Below are 18,744 nucleotides of genomic sequence, written 5' to 3'. Positions count from 1 at the left end.
ATCATTCGAATAAAGATATTTGTATAAAGAAACCGACAGATTATTAATACCAACTGATATTTTAGCTACAGATCTAATTCATCATCTTTAATATAATATACGGATAATAATCGTTCTTATTTCTCGCAACTTTTTATTACCTCCATACATATTTTCTACAGTCGCAATAATAAATTATGCCAGTTTCCTCTAAACTAGCTTCGTTAATTACATAAATAAATATTACAATGACAATATTGATATAAACAGGATCATAATGATAAATCAAACGATCAATAACGAGTCTTCAACTTTAAACTTTGCGAGAGCATTATAATTCAGAACTAATTAGTGGAAAATCGATTTCTTTCTAAACGAAATTCTATGTCCTATTTTTAGAAGCTTTAATTGATCCATCTTACTTTTGCAATTCATCATCCCTTTAAATTCACATATAAAACTTCCCCCTCGCGAATTCAAAATCTGGTTGGAATCTGCCGAAGTCATATTCGTCCGATACTACCACTCCATGATCAATCTTACATGTTTACGCTGTCGCTGTTTGCTTTGTTTTGAAGAAAATTCCCCGTCCTTGCTAGCTTCAACCCGGAATAGTAGTATTTGCGCTCAAAGAAAGGCAGACCTAGTGCAGATATCGTGGAGAATATGGCAGCTGTACCGGAGACAGATCACTACCAAATTCGGACAATCGATCTGCATGTACCTGACCCCACCACAATTACCAATGGTAAACGCTGCACGATGAGTTTCATCGCTGATAATTTTATATCCGAAAAGTGTTGTCGCATATAATACTTTAATGCTTCGATTATTCTCTGATGTCGTACAGTTCTGACACACGCATTGAGCATGAATTTCAGTGAAGTGGCGGTCGAGTGCATAGACTGTCCTGATCTGCGACAGTATCGCCTCGTCGCACCAGGTGAGGAAATCCCCGCAGAGTTCTACGATGCCGTCAGAGAAACACAATGCTCTTACCATGTTTTGCAGGTCTATGCGGCAACCCTGCGATCCTCGAAATCGGCAGCTTGTCGTACTTATTCCCACAGGCACGGTTGGACAAAAAATACTACTTTAAAAACATTTTACGTCAACTGAATCTCACGAGCCAAGATAATTTCATTATCGGCGCGGGCAATCATTCATATCCACCCAATTATGATCACAGCGAAGTACGCATTCCTCTTTCATCTTTTCTTTTTTCAATCGTGACAAAACATATTTCATAAAATACGTAACGAAATGTCGCTATCGATCTCGACTGGACTTGCTACTCGACTTCATCTCGAGTCACGTTCATTTGTCATTATCGCGCTTATGTTGTATGTTATTCAAAATTGTCTCATTACTTTTTAAATTATTTATTTGTTTAAGTAAAAATACCTTTTGCTTTTGTATTAAATTGATAGAAATTTATTAATCAACATCGATGTTTCACTGTCATCTTTGACAAATGTTGCCGCAGCTCTACGCGAATTTCATGCTCTCGCGAGCGAGCCCTACTGATGGATCAATGGGAGTCCAGAATGCCAGTAACGCTTTATGGTTTGGAGGAAAGGAATTTGAGGAATTGAAGTGGCGATATGTATGTGAGACCAATCCAATGTGCGCAATACAAGGCAATTTTTTCGTAAGTCAAGGAGAACCTGGTAATATCTTCAGGATAAACGCAGTTAATCGCACCGGACCGTTGGATTTTGTATCGTCGATACAGATGTCCCTCAAACGCATGCGACAGAAGACGGATCCTCATCTAATCGGTAAGCAAACTTGATTTTTTTTATCAATCAGACAATTGCGTGCAGAAAAAAGGGGAACTGCAGCAGACCAAGAAGAATAATGTGTGTGCATGCGTGCGTGCATGATCAAACAAACTGAAACAATAATTTCGATAACGTGCCAAAAAGAAGAATTTTTAATATATTTATGGAATTAATATATATTTTATAATGCGCGAAGTTGGAACATAGTTTATGATAGTTATTATTAATGAGGTGGAAAAATTTGTTATTTGTTAAATAATAGTCTAAATATAATTTGGAAATTATAATTCTAAATAAAATATAAAGAAAGAAACTGTCGTTTTCGTTTATTCTTTTTCGTTAGAAATAACCATTAGTAATGCAGTACCTGTTTGCTCATGAAATTCGCCGCGATCGTCTCTATCGAGATCTGCAGGATCATTTTGATCAGATAAAAATTTCCCAGTTAATTTATATAATACGCTTGATCTTCTTCGCAGGTCTTGGTGGAATATTCACGACTTCAGACGATAACGCAATATTGCACCATGGTATCCCCGGAAAACGTAACGCGACAGAGTTTTATACGATGAATCAGGTTCAACAATGGCTAAAGTACAAAACCATAACTGAACCCATTATTGCCGTCGGTACTATAATGAGTGAGGGCGGTTATTACAATAACATTTGCCCGTATTATACAGAGGTAGGTAACATACATTTCTTTTGTCTTTCTTTTCATTTAGTATTTCGTCTTTCAAGTGTCTTGGAAGTCCATCGTTGACGAACGTTCATGACTGCTCACGTGTTCTTTTCAGAATCTATACACTACAAAGTCGCATTTCCATTCGAAGACGTCTACCGTCACTTGCGGCCATTACTATACTGATAACAGCAGGATTACACATTATACAGGGTACTTCTCGTTTGCGAAGAAACTCTATTGCGTGGATCCTCCAGAACAGAAAGATATACAGACTTACATACAGGAATTTCAGACCCCTTGTATCCATTGATACTATAATGAAATATTAGTGATATTAATATTTAATTTCGTTACACTTTGTATATACATATAGTATAGTGGAAGAAAAAAGAGAGGAGGGAGAGGCATATTTTTCATTATAATTTTATTACATATTCTCAAAAAGTTTTTTCATGTGATTCAAATAAAGATACTTATCTAAAGCAATCGAAAGACTTATTAATATCAACCATTCCACAATTTAGCTACGTAGCAATATCTAATTTAAATCATTATGTTTAATTTAAATTTTATTGCAGTTAATAGTCGTTATTTCTCTCAAATTGTTATCTTCATATATACATATATTCTATTACATTTGAAATAATAAATTGTTCCTGGAGTTTCCTAGTCTCGTGTAAAGTAGTACTTAAATTACACAACTAAATATTGCAGTGACAATATGATATAAACAGGATCATAATGATAAATCAAGCGATCAATAACGAGTCTTCAACTTTAAACTTTGCGAGAGCATTATAATTCAGAACTAATTAGTGGAAAATCGATTTCTTTCTAAACGAAATTCTATGTCCTATTTTTAGAAGCTTTAATTGATCCATCTTACTTTTGCAATTCATCATCCCTTTAAATTCACATATAAAACTTCCCTCTCGCGAATTCAAAATTTGGTTGGAATCTGCCGAAGTCATATTCGTCCGATACTACCACTCCATGATCAATCTTACATGTTTACGCTGTCGCTGTTTGCTTTGTTTTGAAGAAAATTCCCCGTCCTTGCTAGCTTCAACCCGGAATAGTAGTATTTGCGCTCAAAGAAAGGCAGACCTAGTGCAGATATCGTGGAGAATATGGCAGCTGTACCGGAGACAGATCACTACCAAATTCGGACAATCGATCTGCATGTACCTGACCCCACCACAATTACCAATGGTAAACGCTGCACGATGAGTTTCATCGCTGATAATTTTATATCCGAAAAGTGTTGTCGCATATAATACTTTAATGCTTCGATTATTCTCTGATGTCGTACAGTTCTGACACACGCATTGAGCATGAATTTCAGTGAAGTGGCGGTCGAGTGCATAGACTGTCCTGATCTGCGACAGTATCGCCTCGTCGCACCAGGTGAGGAAATCCCCGCAGAGTTCTACGATGCCGTCAGAGAAACACAATGCTCTTACCATGTTTTGCAGGTCTATGCGGCAACCCTGCGATCCTCGAAATCGGCAGCTTGTCGTACTTATTCCCACAGCCACGGTTGGACAAAAAATACTACTTTAAAAACATTTTACGTCAACTGAATCTCACGAGCCAAGATAATTTCATTATCGGCGCGGGCAATCATTCATATCCACCCAATTATGATCACAGCGAAGTACGCATTCCTCTTTCATCTTTTCATCTTTCAATCGTGACAAAACATATTTCATAAAATACGTAACGAAATGTCGCTATCGATCTCGACTGGACTTTCGATTTCATGTCGAGTCGCGTTCACCTGTCACTCTCGCACTTATGTTTTATATAACTTAAAGTGGTCTCATTACTTTGTAAATTATTTACTTGTTTCATTAAAGTAAAAATATCTTTTACTTTTCGTATTAACACCTTATATGCGGGTTATTTTTGGCGATTTCGTGAAGGCGCCACAAAAAATATTCATTTAAAGAAAAGAATCAATTAAATAAAATCTCTATTTCAATAACGAAGTAAATAACTGTTTAAAGGAATGCGTCGCACGTAACTATGCAAGTTCTATGCACATGAAACTGCTCTGTCTCCTAGAAAACAGACGAAGTAGACCCATAATTTTACGCTGCCCACATATAAAATGTTAAATTCATACTAAGTTATTAATCAAGTTCGATGTTTCACTATTATCTCTGATAAATGTTGTCACAGCTCTACGCGAATTTCATGTTCTCGCCAACGAGACCTGCTGGATCAATGGACGTCCAGAATAAACGTATAACTGTATGGTCCACTATGGAAAATAATAATTGTATGCATGAAGTTTGTAAGATCAATCCACTGTGCGCCATACAAGGTAATTTTTTCTTAAGCGAAGGACGTCCTGGAAAAATCTTCCATGTAAAGGCACAACACCGCTATGGGTCATTGCATTTTGTATCGGCAATACAGAAACTCCTCGGATTCATGCGGTCGGAAATGCAATCTCATCTAATGGGTAAGCAGCAAATTAGATTATCAATCAGATTGGCTTTGGGAAAAAGAAAATCTTTGGAAAAAGGAAAATTTCTAACATGTTTATCGAATCCATTTGTTTGATATATTTTCCAATGCACGAAATTGAAATATAATTATTATTAGTGAAGGTTTGAGAAATAGCAATTTTTAATAATAATATAAATAATATTTCTAAATAAAATATATAGAAAGAGTATCCTTTTCGTCTTTCTTTTTTCATTAGAAATAACCATTAGTGTGTAGTCAGAATTCCTGCTTTCTCACGTAAGATGGAATTCGCTGCAATTCGCTCTCAAGTCGAGACCTGCAGGATCATTTTTAATCAGAAACGAATTCCCAATTAATTCATGTAATTGATCTTGTTCGCAGGTCTTGGCGGAATATTCGCAACATTTCATGAATCAAATTTGTACCATATTATGCCCGCATTCAGTAAGGCGACAGACTTGTACACGATGAATCAGGTTCAACAATGGCTAAAGTACAAAACCATAACTGAACCCATTATTGCCGTCGGTACTATAATGAGTGAGGGTGGTTATTACAATAACATCTGCCGGAATTATCCAGATGTAGGTAACATGGAATATTTTATCTTTCAAGTGTCTTGGAAGTCCATCGTTGACGAACGCTCATGACTGCTCTCGCGTTCTTTTCAGACTGCGTACATTCCCAGATAGCCAAGTTTGCCGAAAGCAGATGATGCTAACTATCTGCTATCAACTATTGCCAGCCAAAAGACAACAAATTTGATACAGAAGTTGTTATTAACGATTAATTCGACAAATTGGTGCCAGAAATGTAACAGAGCTTGCTCACAAAATCTAAGAACAGATTGGCGGCAGAAACCGAGCAGAATCTGCGAACATGCTTGAAGTCGGATTGTCGACAGAAACCGAGCAAGATTTGCGCACGCGGAATCTAACGGCAGATTGGCAGCAGAAACCGAGCAAGATCTGCGCGCGCGGAATCTAACGGCAGATTGGCAGCAGAAACCGAACAGGATCTGCAACTTTTGACAGTATTCAAATTTACACGGCTATGAATATGTGTTTTCGCTCCGCACCGCTATGCGGTGCACACGTCGAGTTCTTACTCGATGTTAAGATTTAGCCTAACAGTTATATAAGTTAATATACGCGCCTTGGCATGATAATATTAATTTTTCTGAAAATTTTTGCACTCGCGGCACAGAGGCTCCCATGGACGACGTCCATGTAGTTCACGCACGCCACAAGCAATCTGAAGTTCGAAAGCAAAATTCGGACTTCAGATTAGAATAAATTAACAATAAGAGAGAGATTATGCAACGAACTGTCAGAAAGACACATCAAGCCAAATGTACTTTAATTTAACAAACAAACAAATGCGTTCTTTTAACACATGGTAATATAAAATGGCAATTTATAGTGTGTTAAAAGTAAACACATGCTTTAATATATCGTGAATATGAATGGCCAAAAGCTGGAGATTCCGTTCGGTTTCTGCCGTCAATCTGCCGTCAAATGTTAACAGATCCTGCTCGGTTTCTGCCGCCAATCTGCTGTCAGAGTCCGTTAGCAGGCTCTGCTGGCAGATCACTATCCTAATGCGGACATAACGGATGCCAATTTGCTATCAACTTCTGCAGTAATCTGTTGCCAATCTGCTGGCAGATTGCACACATTTTGCACTGGGTTACCAAGTCGCATTTCCATACGGTAGAGCAGAGTAGAGCGACTGGTGGTCATTATTATACTGATTCCACGAACGGGTATAATTGTGATGCATGTTATATAGGATTCTTCTCGTTTGCGGAGGAGCTCTATTGCGTGGACCCTCCGTCACGTAAGGATATACGAACTAACATACAGGAGTTTTACTCCCCTTGTACTAATTGCTAATATAATATAATGAAGTATTAGTGATACATTAATATTTACCCCTTGCCGTATAATGACGAGCCTGACTCGTCATACGGAATCCAGACAAACAATGGAAATCACGAGTCAGACTATTTGTAGGTAGCGATTTGGCCTGTGCGGCGCCAAACTAATTCGTACGGCAAGGGGTTAATTTTGTTACAGTTTGTATATACGTATAGTATAGTGGAAGAAGAAAGAGAGAGACATATTTTTCTTATATTGTTTATACTTATGATCTTGTTACATATCTGAAAAATTTCTTTTCATATGACTCAAATAAAGATGTTTGTCTAATTCAACCAAAGGACTTATATTAATACCAACCAATATATATATATCAGATGATTGCATAAGTTCGTGCCCGATTTAAAGACATACTTTAATAGGTTAAATTTGAAAGAATACAGTTTTATTAATCAATTATATAGTCTCCATCCTTCTCTACAATTGTTTTCCAACGATCTACAAGCTTGATTCCATTTTTGAAGAAAGAGCTTGGTTTTCCTTGAAAAAAGTTCGTAAGGTGGTTTTCGACAGCTTCCCTCGGACTTAAGATTTTCGCCATTCAAACTATTCTGCAAAGACCGGAACAGATGAAAATCTGAAGGCGCAATATCTGGAGAATATGGTGGGTGCTGGAGAATTTCCCATTGCAACTCCTGCAGTTTTCGCAGCGTCTGTTGGGCGACGTGCGGTCTAGCATTGTCGTGGTGGAAGATGATGCCTTTCCGATTGACCAAAACCGGACGTTTTTCTCGAATAGCCGCATCGAGTCTAGTGAGTTGCTCACAGTACTTGTCCGCCGTGATTGTTTCGCCGCGTCGGAGTAGCTCAAAGTGAATAATTACCCTGCAATCCCACCAAACACACAGCAACACCTTCATTGGATGCAGGCCAGCTTTTGCGACGGGTTCTGCACCTTCACCTGCTTTTTTCCAGGTCCTCTTTCGCTGTACGTTGTTGTACAGAATCCACTTCTCATCGTCTGTTATCATTCGATCCAAAAAGGGCTCTTTTTTGTTACGTGTGAGGAGAGAAATAGCCACATTCATGCGGTTCAGCTTATTCCTTTCAGTCAAGAGATGCGGCACTCATGTATCGAGCTTGGAAATGTATCCAAGCTTTTTTAAATGGCGAAACGCGGTCGAATTATCGATTTTCAGCCTCTCAGCAATCTCTTCAGTTGTAATCCTTGGGTTTTCTTCCACTAAGGCACACACAATGTCGTCATCAATGCCAGAAGGCCGTCCAGAGCGGAGTTGATCTTCCAAGTTGAAATCACCATTTCGGAATCTGCCAAACCACTTTTTAACTGTCCGGAAAGCAGGAGCACGGTCCAAATAAACGCTCTGAATGTTTTTTTGTGCAGTCCCAACACTCACGCCTTTCCGAAATTCGTATAGCATTACATGCCGCAAATGCACCTTTTCGTTCTCCATTTTTTTAAATTTCTCTTACGCACAAATTGACTTATCTGAACGATGCCTGACGCTAAAGTGACACAAGACACTGTCACCTATTCAGTGCATGCAATATAACCAAACAAAAACACCGGAGCTCCGCCACGCAGTAAGTTAACCCCATCTATCTGAAAATCGGGCACGAACTTATGCAATCATCTGATATTTAATTGTAATTAATATAATTCATTACGTTTAATTTAATATACGGTTCATATACGTACTTGATCTTTCAATTTTCTATTGCCTGCACATACATATTTTCTATTATATTTACAATAATAAATTTTGGAATTTGTTCCTGAATGTTGCCAGTCCCCTGTAAACTAGTGCTCAGCAAACTTACACAACTAATATTATAGTGAAATAAATACAACATAGAGTCATAATGATAAATCAAATAATCACTACGGGCCCTTAACTTTAAAATTTTAATTTAACTTTGCCTGAGTATTATAATTCAAAATTACATCGAGAATCTCTTCCTTCATAGTGAACGAAATTCTGTCTTTTGTTCAGGAGCTTTAATTGATCTACTTTACTTCTTGAATTCATCGGTTTCCTGAATTTACAAAACTTTGGTCTTGCAAATTTCAAATCCATTTGGAATCTCACGAAGTCGTATCAGTCTGGCACAAAACAATCCATGATCGCTCTCATATATTTTCGCTGTGCTGTTTGTTATGTTTTGAAGAAAATTCTCCGTCCTTCAAGTTTCATGCTCCGAATATTAGTATTTGCGCTCAGCTCAAAGCAGACGGACACTGTACAGGTATCATGGACGAAGACTATAACGCAGCCGTACCGGAAGAATGGGCTGCGTTGCCGGATGAAAAAGAAAGTACTATATTCGATTTGCAAGTACCTGACCCCAGAACAGTTGTGGATGGTAAATCACGATATGTTTCATTACACTAACAATTTTACATTCGAAAAGCGTTGTCACGTGTTGTAATTTTAATGCGTCGATTATTCTGTGCTGCTGTACAGTTATGAACCGCAGATTGAGGACGGATTTCAGAGAAGTGACGGTCGACTGGATAGCATGTCCTGATCTGCGCCGGTTTGGCTTCGTCGCACCAGGTGAGGAGATCTCAGCAAAGCTCTTCGATGCGATCAGAGAAATACAAGCCCTTACCATGTTTTGCAGGTCTGTGCGGCAATCCTGCGCTCTTTGAACTTGGCAGTTTGTCGTATTTGCTCCCTACGCCACGACCGAACAAAACGTACAACTTTCGAAATCTTTTGGGTCAGTTCAAACTTACGAATCGACACAACTTTATTATCGGTGCGGGGAAGCATTCCGATCCGCGCTATTACGATATTAGTGAAGTACGCATTATCTTTTTATCCTTCAATTCTGACAGAATCCGAAATATAATACATAACGAAATATCACTATGAATCTTGATTGGATTTGCTAGTCGGCTCTATCACGAGTCGTGCTCATCTGTCATTATCGCGCTTAAATTTTATATCGTATAAAGTGTCTCATTACTTTTTAAATTATTTATTTGTTTAATTAAAAATATCTTTTGCTCGTATATTAAATTGATACAAATTTATTAATCAAAATCGATGTTTCACTTACATCTCTGACAAATGTTGCCGCAGCTCTATGCGAATTTTATGTTCTCGCCAGCGAGTCCTACTGATGGATCAATGGAAATCGAAAATGACAGTTTCGCCGTATGGCGTCTAAGAAATTATGATTGGTCGCGAACGCTTTATGACATCAATCCTACGTGCGAAATACAAGGCAATTTTTTCTTAAGCGAAGGACGACTAGGAAGAGTTTTCAAGGTAACGGCACATTATCCCACCGGAACGCTGGATTTTGTATCGGCAATACAAATACTTCTGCCACTCATGAAGAACGAAGGGGATCCTCGTATGATCGGTAAGCAACAAAATAGATTAGGTATCAATCAGATTGGGTTTGGAAAAAGAAAATCTGAGGATATGTGTGTGTGTGTGTGCATGTGCGTGCATCCGTGTGTGCACAATCTCATCAAACAATCTGAAACAATCATCTCGATAATGCGCTAAAAAGAAAAATTTCTAACATGTTTATCGAATCCATATTTGATATATTTTCCAATGCACGAAATTGAAATATAATTATTATTAGAGATAGTTAGAGAAATAGAAATTTTTAATAATAATATAAATAATATTTCTAAATAAAATATATGGAAAGAGTAGCTCTTTTGTCCATCTTTTTTCGATAGAAATAACGATTAGTTTATAGTCGGAGTGCAGTTTCAGCTTGCTTACGCAACATCGAGTTTTCCGCGACTTGCAATATTATTCTGATCAGAAACAAATTTCTCAGTTAATTTTCATAATAGGTATGCTTGATCTTCGCAGGTCTTGGCGGGATAATCTTCCTAAATGATAATATTCCGACGTTGCACCATGTTACGCCCTCGTGCTATAGCTTGTCAAACTTGCATACGATGAATCAGGTTCAAGAATGGCTACAGTACAAAACGACGCTTGAACCCGTGACTGCCATCGGCACTATAATGAGTGAGGGCGGTTATTACAAGAACCTCTGTCCGTCTTCCACAGAGGTAGGTAACATGGAATATTTCGTCTTTCAAGTGTCTTGGAAGTCTCCGTTGACGAATGTTCATGACTGTTCACGTGTTCTTTTCAGAATCCATACATTACAAAGTCGCATTTCCATTCGCGCATGCCTAGCGGGTCTGGCGGTCATTTGTATACTGATTTCGTGGACAATAATTACTCGGATGCATATTATGTAGGATTCTTCTCCTTTGCGGAGAAGCTTTATTGCGTGGACCCTCCATCACATCAGGATATACGCACTACCATACAGGAATTTGATCGTCCTTTCTAATAATTGATAATATAATGAAAAATTAATGATACAACGATATTTAATTTTATTACTATTTGTGTTTGTATACATATAGTGGAAGAAGAAAGACAAGGAGAAAGAGAGACATAGTTTTCTTATATTTTTTATATTTATGATCTTGTTACATATCCGAATTTCTTTTCACATACATGATTCAAGTAAAGATGTTTGTCTAAAAGAACCAAAGAACTTAATAATGCCAATCCATATAATTTCGTTGTAATTAATTTAATTCATCACGTTTAATAATCGATCTTATTTTATCTTATTTTCCTCAACTTGTTCATATTCATTTAATTTCAATTTCTTCATATTTAATTTCTATTAAATTTCTAATAAAAAATTTTACGATTTTAAAATTTGCTCCTAAATTATTTAGCCCTAAATTCCTTAAATGTTGCTAGTTTCTTGTAAACTATCGCTCCGTTAAATTGCACAAATAAATTTTATAGTGACAATGTGACAAACAGAATCACAATGATAAACCAAGTCACTCAGTTACGAGTCTTTAAATTTACACTTTGCGAGAGCATTATAATTCAGAATTTTAGAATCTTCTTCTTTGTAAATGAACGAAATTCTGCCCTTTGTTCAAATTCTTTAATTGATGCTGCTTATTTCTTGAATTTATCACTTTTCTGAATTTACAAAACTTTGCTCTTGTGAATTTAAAATCTATTTGGAATCTCACGAAGTCGTTTCAGTCTGGTACAAACCAATCCATGATCGGTCTCATATGTTTACGCTGTCGCTATTTTGTTTTGAAGAAAATTCTCCGTCCTTAGTACAGCTTTCCTGCTCCGATTATTTGTTCGATTATTATGCTTCGCGCTCAGCTCACGGAAAGACAGTTTGTGTCCAGATATCATAGAGGACATGGCAACCGAGAAGCAAAAAAGAAGTCAACTGCCAGTTTCGATAACCAAATTGCATTTACCTGATCCCAATAGAGTTATCGATAGTAAGTGCACGATATGTTTCATTACGCTGATAGTTTCACATTCGAAAAGTGTTGTACTTTAATTCGATTATCCTTTAATGCTGTATAGTTCTTGATCACGGATTGAGATTGAATTTTGAAGAAGTTACGGTCGATTGGATGGATTGTCCTGACCTGCGCAAGTTTGGCCTCGCCGCACCAGGTGGGAAATCCCCGCAGAGTTTTCCGATGTGGTCAGAGAAATACAACGCTCTTACCATGTTTTGCAGGTTTATGTGGCAACCCTGTACTCCTCGAACTCGGCAACTTGTCGTACTTATCCCCATGGCCACGGCAGAACAAAATTTACTCCTTCAAGCACATTTTAAGTCAGCTGGATCTCTTGGGCCAAGACAACTTTATCATCGGTGCGGGAAAGCATTCAGCTCCGCCGTATTACAACCATGGCCAAGTACGCATATCTTTTCATCTTATAATCCTGACAAAATATGAAACATATAACGAAATGTTCTTATCGATCTCGACTTATCGATCTGGACTTGCTACTCGGCTCCATCATGAGTCGTGTTCATCTGATACTAATGCGCTTAAGTTTTATATCATAAAATATCACATTACTTTTTAAATTAATTATTTGTTTAATTAAAAATGCCATTTACTTTTAAATTGATATAAATTTCTTAATCAAGATCGATACTTTACTGTCATTTCTGACAAATTGACTAATGTTGCCGTAGCTCTTCGCAAATCTCATGTTCTCGCGAGCGAATCCTACTAATAGATCAATAGGACTCACAAATAAAAATACTGCTTCATGGTCCTTTATGGAAAATATTACTTACATGCAAAACACTTGGGAGGACAATCCAACGTGCTCCACACAAGGAAATTTTTTCTTAAGCGAAGGGAAACCTGGAAAAGTCCTCAGAGTAGTAGTACGTCGTCGCACTGGACCACTGAGTTTTATATCGGCGATACAAGGACTTCTCAAGTGCATGCGGACAGAAGAGGATCCTCTTCTACTCGGTATGCAGCAAAATCAATTATGAATCAGATTCTTGGGTTCAGAAAAGAGGGAAACTGACAAGAAGAATGATGTAGGTGCATGTACATGCATCCGTGCGTGCACGATCACATCAGACAATTTGAAATAATCATTGCGAGAACGTGCCAAAAAGGAGAATTTCTGATATATCGAATTGCTACGTAGTTTATAATGCTCATAAGTAAAATACAGTTATTACAAATGATGAGTTGAAAAAATAGAAGTTTTTAAAAATAATATACAGGGTGTTTCCTAAGTAAGTAGACAAACTTAAGGAGGATATTCCTTGGCTTATTTTAAGAAGAAAAGGTCATATAAACATATGTCCTAAACTGCTTTGTTTTCCAAAAAAAGTACATCACTGTTTTCGTTCACTTTTCGGATAACGTGCTTTTGCAGTACGAGTCAACAGCGGTGGGGATGGAATGGGGATGGTCTCGCGACGCCGCAAGTGAACACTCGTTTCAGACTGCGCCGCGCGGCCGCTGCGAGACCATCCCCACTCCATCCCCACCGCTGTTGACTCGTACTGCAAAAGCACGCTATCCGGCATCACTGCTATCACGTTATCTTTGACGCAAACTTTATAGTTCCTATTAAGTTTAGTAATTTTATTAATTATGGTAAATTACACAAACGCCGAAATGACAGATATGCATTTCGTATACGGTCTTGCTAATGGAAAATGAAAAGTGAACGAAAACAGTGATGTACTTTTTTTTGGAAAACAAAGCAGTTTAGGACATATGTTTATATGACCTTTTCTTCTTAAAATAAGCCAAGGAATATCCTCCTTAAGTTTGTCTACTTACTTAGGAAACACCCTGTATAAATTATATTTCTAAATATTATAAAATAGAGAGAACATCGCTGTTGTCCATTTTTTTCTCGTTAATAAGAATCATTAGTTTGTAGCCGAGTGCAGTTTCTGCTCACGCGAAATGATATTCTTCACGTTTCTGTCGTTTTCGACACCTGCATTGTGGTCATTCTGACCAGAAATTTTCCAGTTAATTTCCATAATAGGTATACTTGATCTTCTTCGCAGGTCTTGGCGGAATGTTCAGGGTAGTCAATATCCCAACGTTGCACCATATTATGCCCGCATTCGGTAGCAAGGCAAACTTGTGTACGACGACTCGGGGCTACAAATGGTTGACGTACAGCAAAGTGGTTGAACCTCTGACTGCTGTCGGCACTATAATGAGTGAGGGCGGTTATTACAACAATATCTGCTCGAATTATGAATATGTAGGTGATATGGGGTATTTTATCTTTCAAATGTCTTGAAAGTCTATCGTTGACAGATACTGATGATTGTTCACGCGTTCTTTTCAGAATACATACATTACCAAGTCGCATTTCCATTCATACAATCGTAGCACAGAAGAAGGCGGCCATTATTATGGTGATTATGATCCTACTTTCGTGAGCAGTAATTCCTTTGGATCTTATATAGGGTACTTCTCGTTCGCGGACAAGCTTTATGTCATGGATCCTCCAGACCGTACACATAATATAGTAGAACAGTTTTATCCTCCATGTAAGTGTGATGTATTTAATGTAATTAACATAAATAATAATAATGGAAGTTGCAAATGTAGGAAATTATACACATATAACATATAATGGAGAAAAAGAGGGAGATGTATATTTTTCAATATGATTTTATTTGAAAAGTCTCTTTTCATGTAATATTTCAAATAAAGATGTTTGTCTGCAGGAACCAAAGAAGTTATTAATACCAACTAATCCTATAATTTGCTGTAATTAATTTAATTTATGATGTTTAATTTAATATACGGGTAATAATCGATCTTATTTTCTTCAACTTGTTACCTTCATATTCATATTAACTTTCTAATAAGAAATTGTATCGATTTTAAAATTTGCTCCTAAAGTTTTTAGACCTAAATGTCCTAAATGCTGTTAGTCTCTTGTAAACTACCGCTCAGTTAAATTGCACAAATAAATTTTATAGTAACAATGTGACAAACAGAATCACAATGATAAACCAAGTCACTCAGTTACGAGTCTCTAAATTTAAATTTTGCGAGAGCATTATAATTCAGAATTTTAGAATCTTCTTCTTTGTAAATGAACGAAATTCTGCCCTTTGTTCAAATTCTTTAATTAATGCTGCTTATTTCTTGAATTTGTCAGTTTCCTGAATTTACAAAACTTTGCTCTTGCGAATTTAAAATCTGTTTGGAATCTCACGAAGTCGTTTCAGTCTAGTGCAAAACACTCCATGATCGGTCTCATATGCTTACGCTGTCGCTATTTTGTTTTGAAGAAAATTCTCCGTCCTTAATACAGTTTCCTGCTTCGATTATTTGTTCGATTATTATGCTTCGCGCTCAGCTCAAAGAAAGACAATTTGTGTGCACATATCATAGAGGACATGGCAACCGAGAAAGTGACAGAGGAACATGCATCTATAAGCAGCATGCAGTTTCTATAATCAGTTTGCATGTACCTTATCACAGAACAGTTGTGGATGGTAAGCGTACGATATGTTTCATTACGCTGATAATTGCAAAGTCGAAAAGCGTTGTACTTTACTGCTTTGACTGTCCTTTAATACTGTATAGTTCTGGATCACGGTTTGAGATTGAATTTTGAAGAAGTTACGGTCGAGTGGATGGATTGTCCTGATCTGCACCAGTATGGCTTAGGGCCGGTTTTTCAATCATGGTTTAAACTTAGATCTAAGTTTAAACCATGATTGAAAAACCGGCCCTTAGTCGCACCAGGTAAGGAAATCCCCACAGAGTTTTTTGATGCCGTCAAAGAAATATTGGGTTGGCCAAAAAGTAATTGCGTTTTTTCCAATAGATGGACATACATGTCTTGAAATGTAACTAACTTCATTCTAAACCGCAAATTCATTATGTAGGTTAACAACTCACAGTTCAAGCTTGTTTTACAAAAAGAAAGTACACGATTTCGTTAACGATTGTTTCTTTGCCGTCGATTTCAAAATGGAAAATCAAAAAGAACATTTTCCTCATATTTTCTTTTATTACTTCCGAAAAGGGAAAAACGCTGTGCAAGTTCATAAAAAGTTATCTGATGTATATGGCGAAGATGCTTTAAAACTGCGGCAGTGTCAAAATTGGTTTACTAAATTTCGATCTGCAGATTTTAATGTAAAAGATGCACCACGCTCAGGAAGGCCAATCGAAATTGATGATGACAAAATAAAGGCACTGATCGATTCGAATCGGCGTTTAACGACACGAGAGATTGCCGAGAATCTTAACATATCGAAATCGAGTGTTGAAAACCATTTCAAACGACTTGGATACATTAGTAAGCTCGATATTTCGGTACCACATGAGCTCAAAGAAATTCATCTCACTAAGCGTACTGACATCTGCGATTCTCTTTTGAAACGTGAGGAAAGTGATCCATTTTTGAAACGCATGATAACAGGCGACGAAAAATCGATCGTCTACAACAACGTCAAACGAAAAAGATGGTGGAGCAAGCGTGATGAACCTGCTGAAAGCACTTGAAAAGCAGATATTCACCAAAGAAAGATTATGCTGTCAGTCTGGTGGGACTTTAAAGGTATTGTGTATTTTGAGCTGCTTGCAAGGAATCAAACCATTAATTCAGACGTATACTGTCGTCAACTGGATAAATTAAATGATGCCATCAAACAGAAACGTCGAGAATTGGTGAATCGCAAAGGTGTTGCGTTTCACCATGATAACGTTAGACCACGTACAAGTTTGGTCACGCGTGAAAAATTGTTGCAGCTTGGAGGGGACGTGTTACCACATCCACCATATTCGCTAGACCTGGCACCATCAGATTACCATTTGTTTCGTTCTTTGCAAAACGCCTTGAATGGTAAAACCTTTACTGCTGATGAGGATATGAAATCGTTGTTGGAATTGCTTTTTGCTGAAAAAGATAAGAACTTTTTTGAGCGCGGAATCATGAAGTTGCCTGAAAAATGGCAAAAGATAATCAAACAAAATGGACAATGTATTGTTTAATAAAGTTTTTGTTTCCCATGAAAAATTCGCCTTTTATTTATATAAAAAAAAACGCAATTACTTTTTGGCCAACCCAATATAATGCTCTTACCATGCTTTGCAGGTCTATGCGGCAAAACTGCGATCCTCGAAATCGGCAGCTTGTGGCACTTATTCCCACGGCCACAACTGGACAAAAATACTACTTCATCGACATTTTAAGTCAGCTGGATCTCTTGGGCCAAGACAACTTTATTATCGGTGCGGGAAAGCATTCAGCTCCGCCGTATTACAACCATGGCCAAGTACGCATATCTTTTCATCTTATAATCCTGACAAAATATGAAATATCCCATACAGCACATAAGCTTCCAGTTTTATTGCAGGAATGTTGCAACATTACAAGTTGCAATTTAATTTTGCAGAGATATTACAGAGATATACAATTGCAATATTGCACCGAAATGATCCTGCAAAGTTGTATGCGTTTTCGCTCCGCACCACTAGGTGGTGCATATGTCGAATTCTTACTCGACGTTAAGATTTAGCTTCACAGTTATATAAGTACGTGCCTTGGCATGATAATAATTTTTCTGAGAATTTTTGCACTTGCGGCAGAGGTTCCCATGGACAACGTCCACGCACGCCGCAAGCATCTGAAGTCATTAAATTTGCCCATTTAATCATAATTAAGTATTAGCTAAAAAACAGATTACTTTATAATATTGGACCAATATAAATTACTCTCTTTTACTATACTATTATATTTTTTGCAATGTTTCTGGGAGCACACATTTCAATGTTGCTGCAATGTTTCCTAGGGCGGACATTTCAACGTTACTGCAATGTTGCAGCAACATTGCAGAGACATTTCGCAACTTCCATGCAATATTGCAATCTTTCAATGTAAGATTTCTGCAACGTTTCTGCAATCTTTCGGTGCTGTATGGGATATAACGAAATGTTCTTTTCGATCTCGACTGGACTTGCTACTCGGCTCCACCATGAATCGTGTTCATCTGATACTAACGCGTTTAAGTTTTATATCACATTACCTTTTAAATTAATTATTTGTTTAAGTGAAAATACCTTTTACTTTTAAATTGATATAAATGTCTTACAATTAGTCCTATAGTTTCCAGAAGGTGAATTCTTTACATTGAAGTACTCCGAGATCTTCTCCAATGAACGGATTAGCACCAGCAAGTATAATCGTAATACCACGTACTTGAGGAGTCTCATGGAGGACCTGGATTCGGCATCCAAGTTTGCTTTTCAGTTTCTAATTGCTTGATTTATTTTGTTTCTATTTCAATCTGATTACAGCAGAAACGCACGACTCAATTTCTGTCCGCAGCATCTGCTTTTCATTTTAAGGTAGAACAAATTAATGCAACCACCATATAACTTTCGCTTTTACATTGCGGATATAAGATACAAGAGTTTCGAGATATTTCATCTGCAAATCATAACTTGATTCATGTTTTAGTGGGAATTACGTCGCCACGTCGTTGACGTCCTCATCTCGCAGTTCGCCTCCATTCCGAGAATGCCCGTCGATCTCTTCGCTTGGTACGACTT

At 37.4% G+C, this 18,744-nt stretch overlaps 5 protein-coding genes across 5 annotated transcripts; 4 read left to right on the top strand and 1 right to left on the bottom strand.

The window, feature by feature from the left end:
- Positions 1–75: 75 nt before the first annotated feature.
- Positions 76–2,934, top strand: LOC105281944 (ester hydrolase C11orf54). Its single transcript, XM_011343538.3, has 6 exons — positions 76–727; positions 830–922; positions 991–1,172; positions 1,466–1,760; positions 2,243–2,448; positions 2,561–2,934. The coding sequence occupies exons 1-6, from the start codon at positions 646–648 to the stop codon at positions 2,756–2,758; spliced, it is 1,056 nt and encodes a 351-aa protein (XP_011341840.1). The 5' UTR covers positions 76–645; the 3' UTR covers positions 2,759–2,934.
- A 499-nt stretch (positions 2,935–3,433) lies between these two features.
- On the top strand, positions 3,434–4,177 carry LOC113563167 (ester hydrolase C11orf54 homolog). Its single transcript, XM_026974461.1, has 3 exons — positions 3,434–3,660; positions 3,763–3,855; positions 3,924–4,177. Exons 1-3 carry the CDS (start codon positions 3,579–3,581, stop codon positions 4,160–4,162), a joined length of 414 nt encoding a protein of 137 aa, XP_026830262.1. The 5' UTR covers positions 3,434–3,578; the 3' UTR covers positions 4,163–4,177.
- A 3,081-nt stretch (positions 4,178–7,258) lies between these two features.
- LOC113563126 (histone-lysine N-methyltransferase SETMAR-like) lies at positions 7,259–7,894 on the bottom strand. The gene has a single exon (XM_026974315.1). It carries the CDS (start codon positions 7,892–7,894, stop codon positions 7,259–7,261), a length of 636 nt encoding a protein of 211 aa, XP_026830116.1.
- A 1,185-nt stretch (positions 7,895–9,079) lies between these two features.
- On the top strand, positions 9,080–11,195 carry LOC105281936 (ester hydrolase C11orf54 homolog). The gene is made up of 6 exons (XM_011343527.3): positions 9,080–9,191; positions 9,293–9,385; positions 9,453–9,634; positions 9,917–10,202; positions 10,673–10,878; positions 10,965–11,195. The coding sequence occupies exons 1-6, from the start codon at positions 9,080–9,082 to the stop codon at positions 11,166–11,168; spliced, it is 1,083 nt and encodes a 360-aa protein (XP_011341829.1). The 3' UTR covers positions 11,169–11,195.
- Positions 11,196–11,212: 17 nt separating this feature from the next.
- Positions 11,213–14,803, top strand: LOC105287418 (ester hydrolase C11orf54). The gene is made up of 6 exons (XM_026974460.1): positions 11,213–12,150; positions 12,239–12,331; positions 12,399–12,580; positions 12,867–13,155; positions 14,223–14,425; positions 14,513–14,803. The coding sequence occupies exons 1-6, from the start codon at positions 12,066–12,068 to the stop codon at positions 14,801–14,803; spliced, it is 1,143 nt and encodes a 380-aa protein (XP_026830261.1). The 5' UTR covers positions 11,213–12,065.
- The last annotated feature ends 3,941 nt before the right edge of the window (positions 14,804–18,744 follow it).

Source organism: Ooceraea biroi, chromosome 12 (assembly GCF_003672135.1).
Source record: "Ooceraea biroi isolate clonal line C1 chromosome 12, Obir_v5.4, whole genome shotgun sequence".
NCBI lineage: Eukaryota > Metazoa > Arthropoda > Insecta > Hymenoptera > Formicidae > Ooceraea > Ooceraea biroi.
This window is presented reverse-complemented; position numbering and strand designations above follow the sequence as displayed.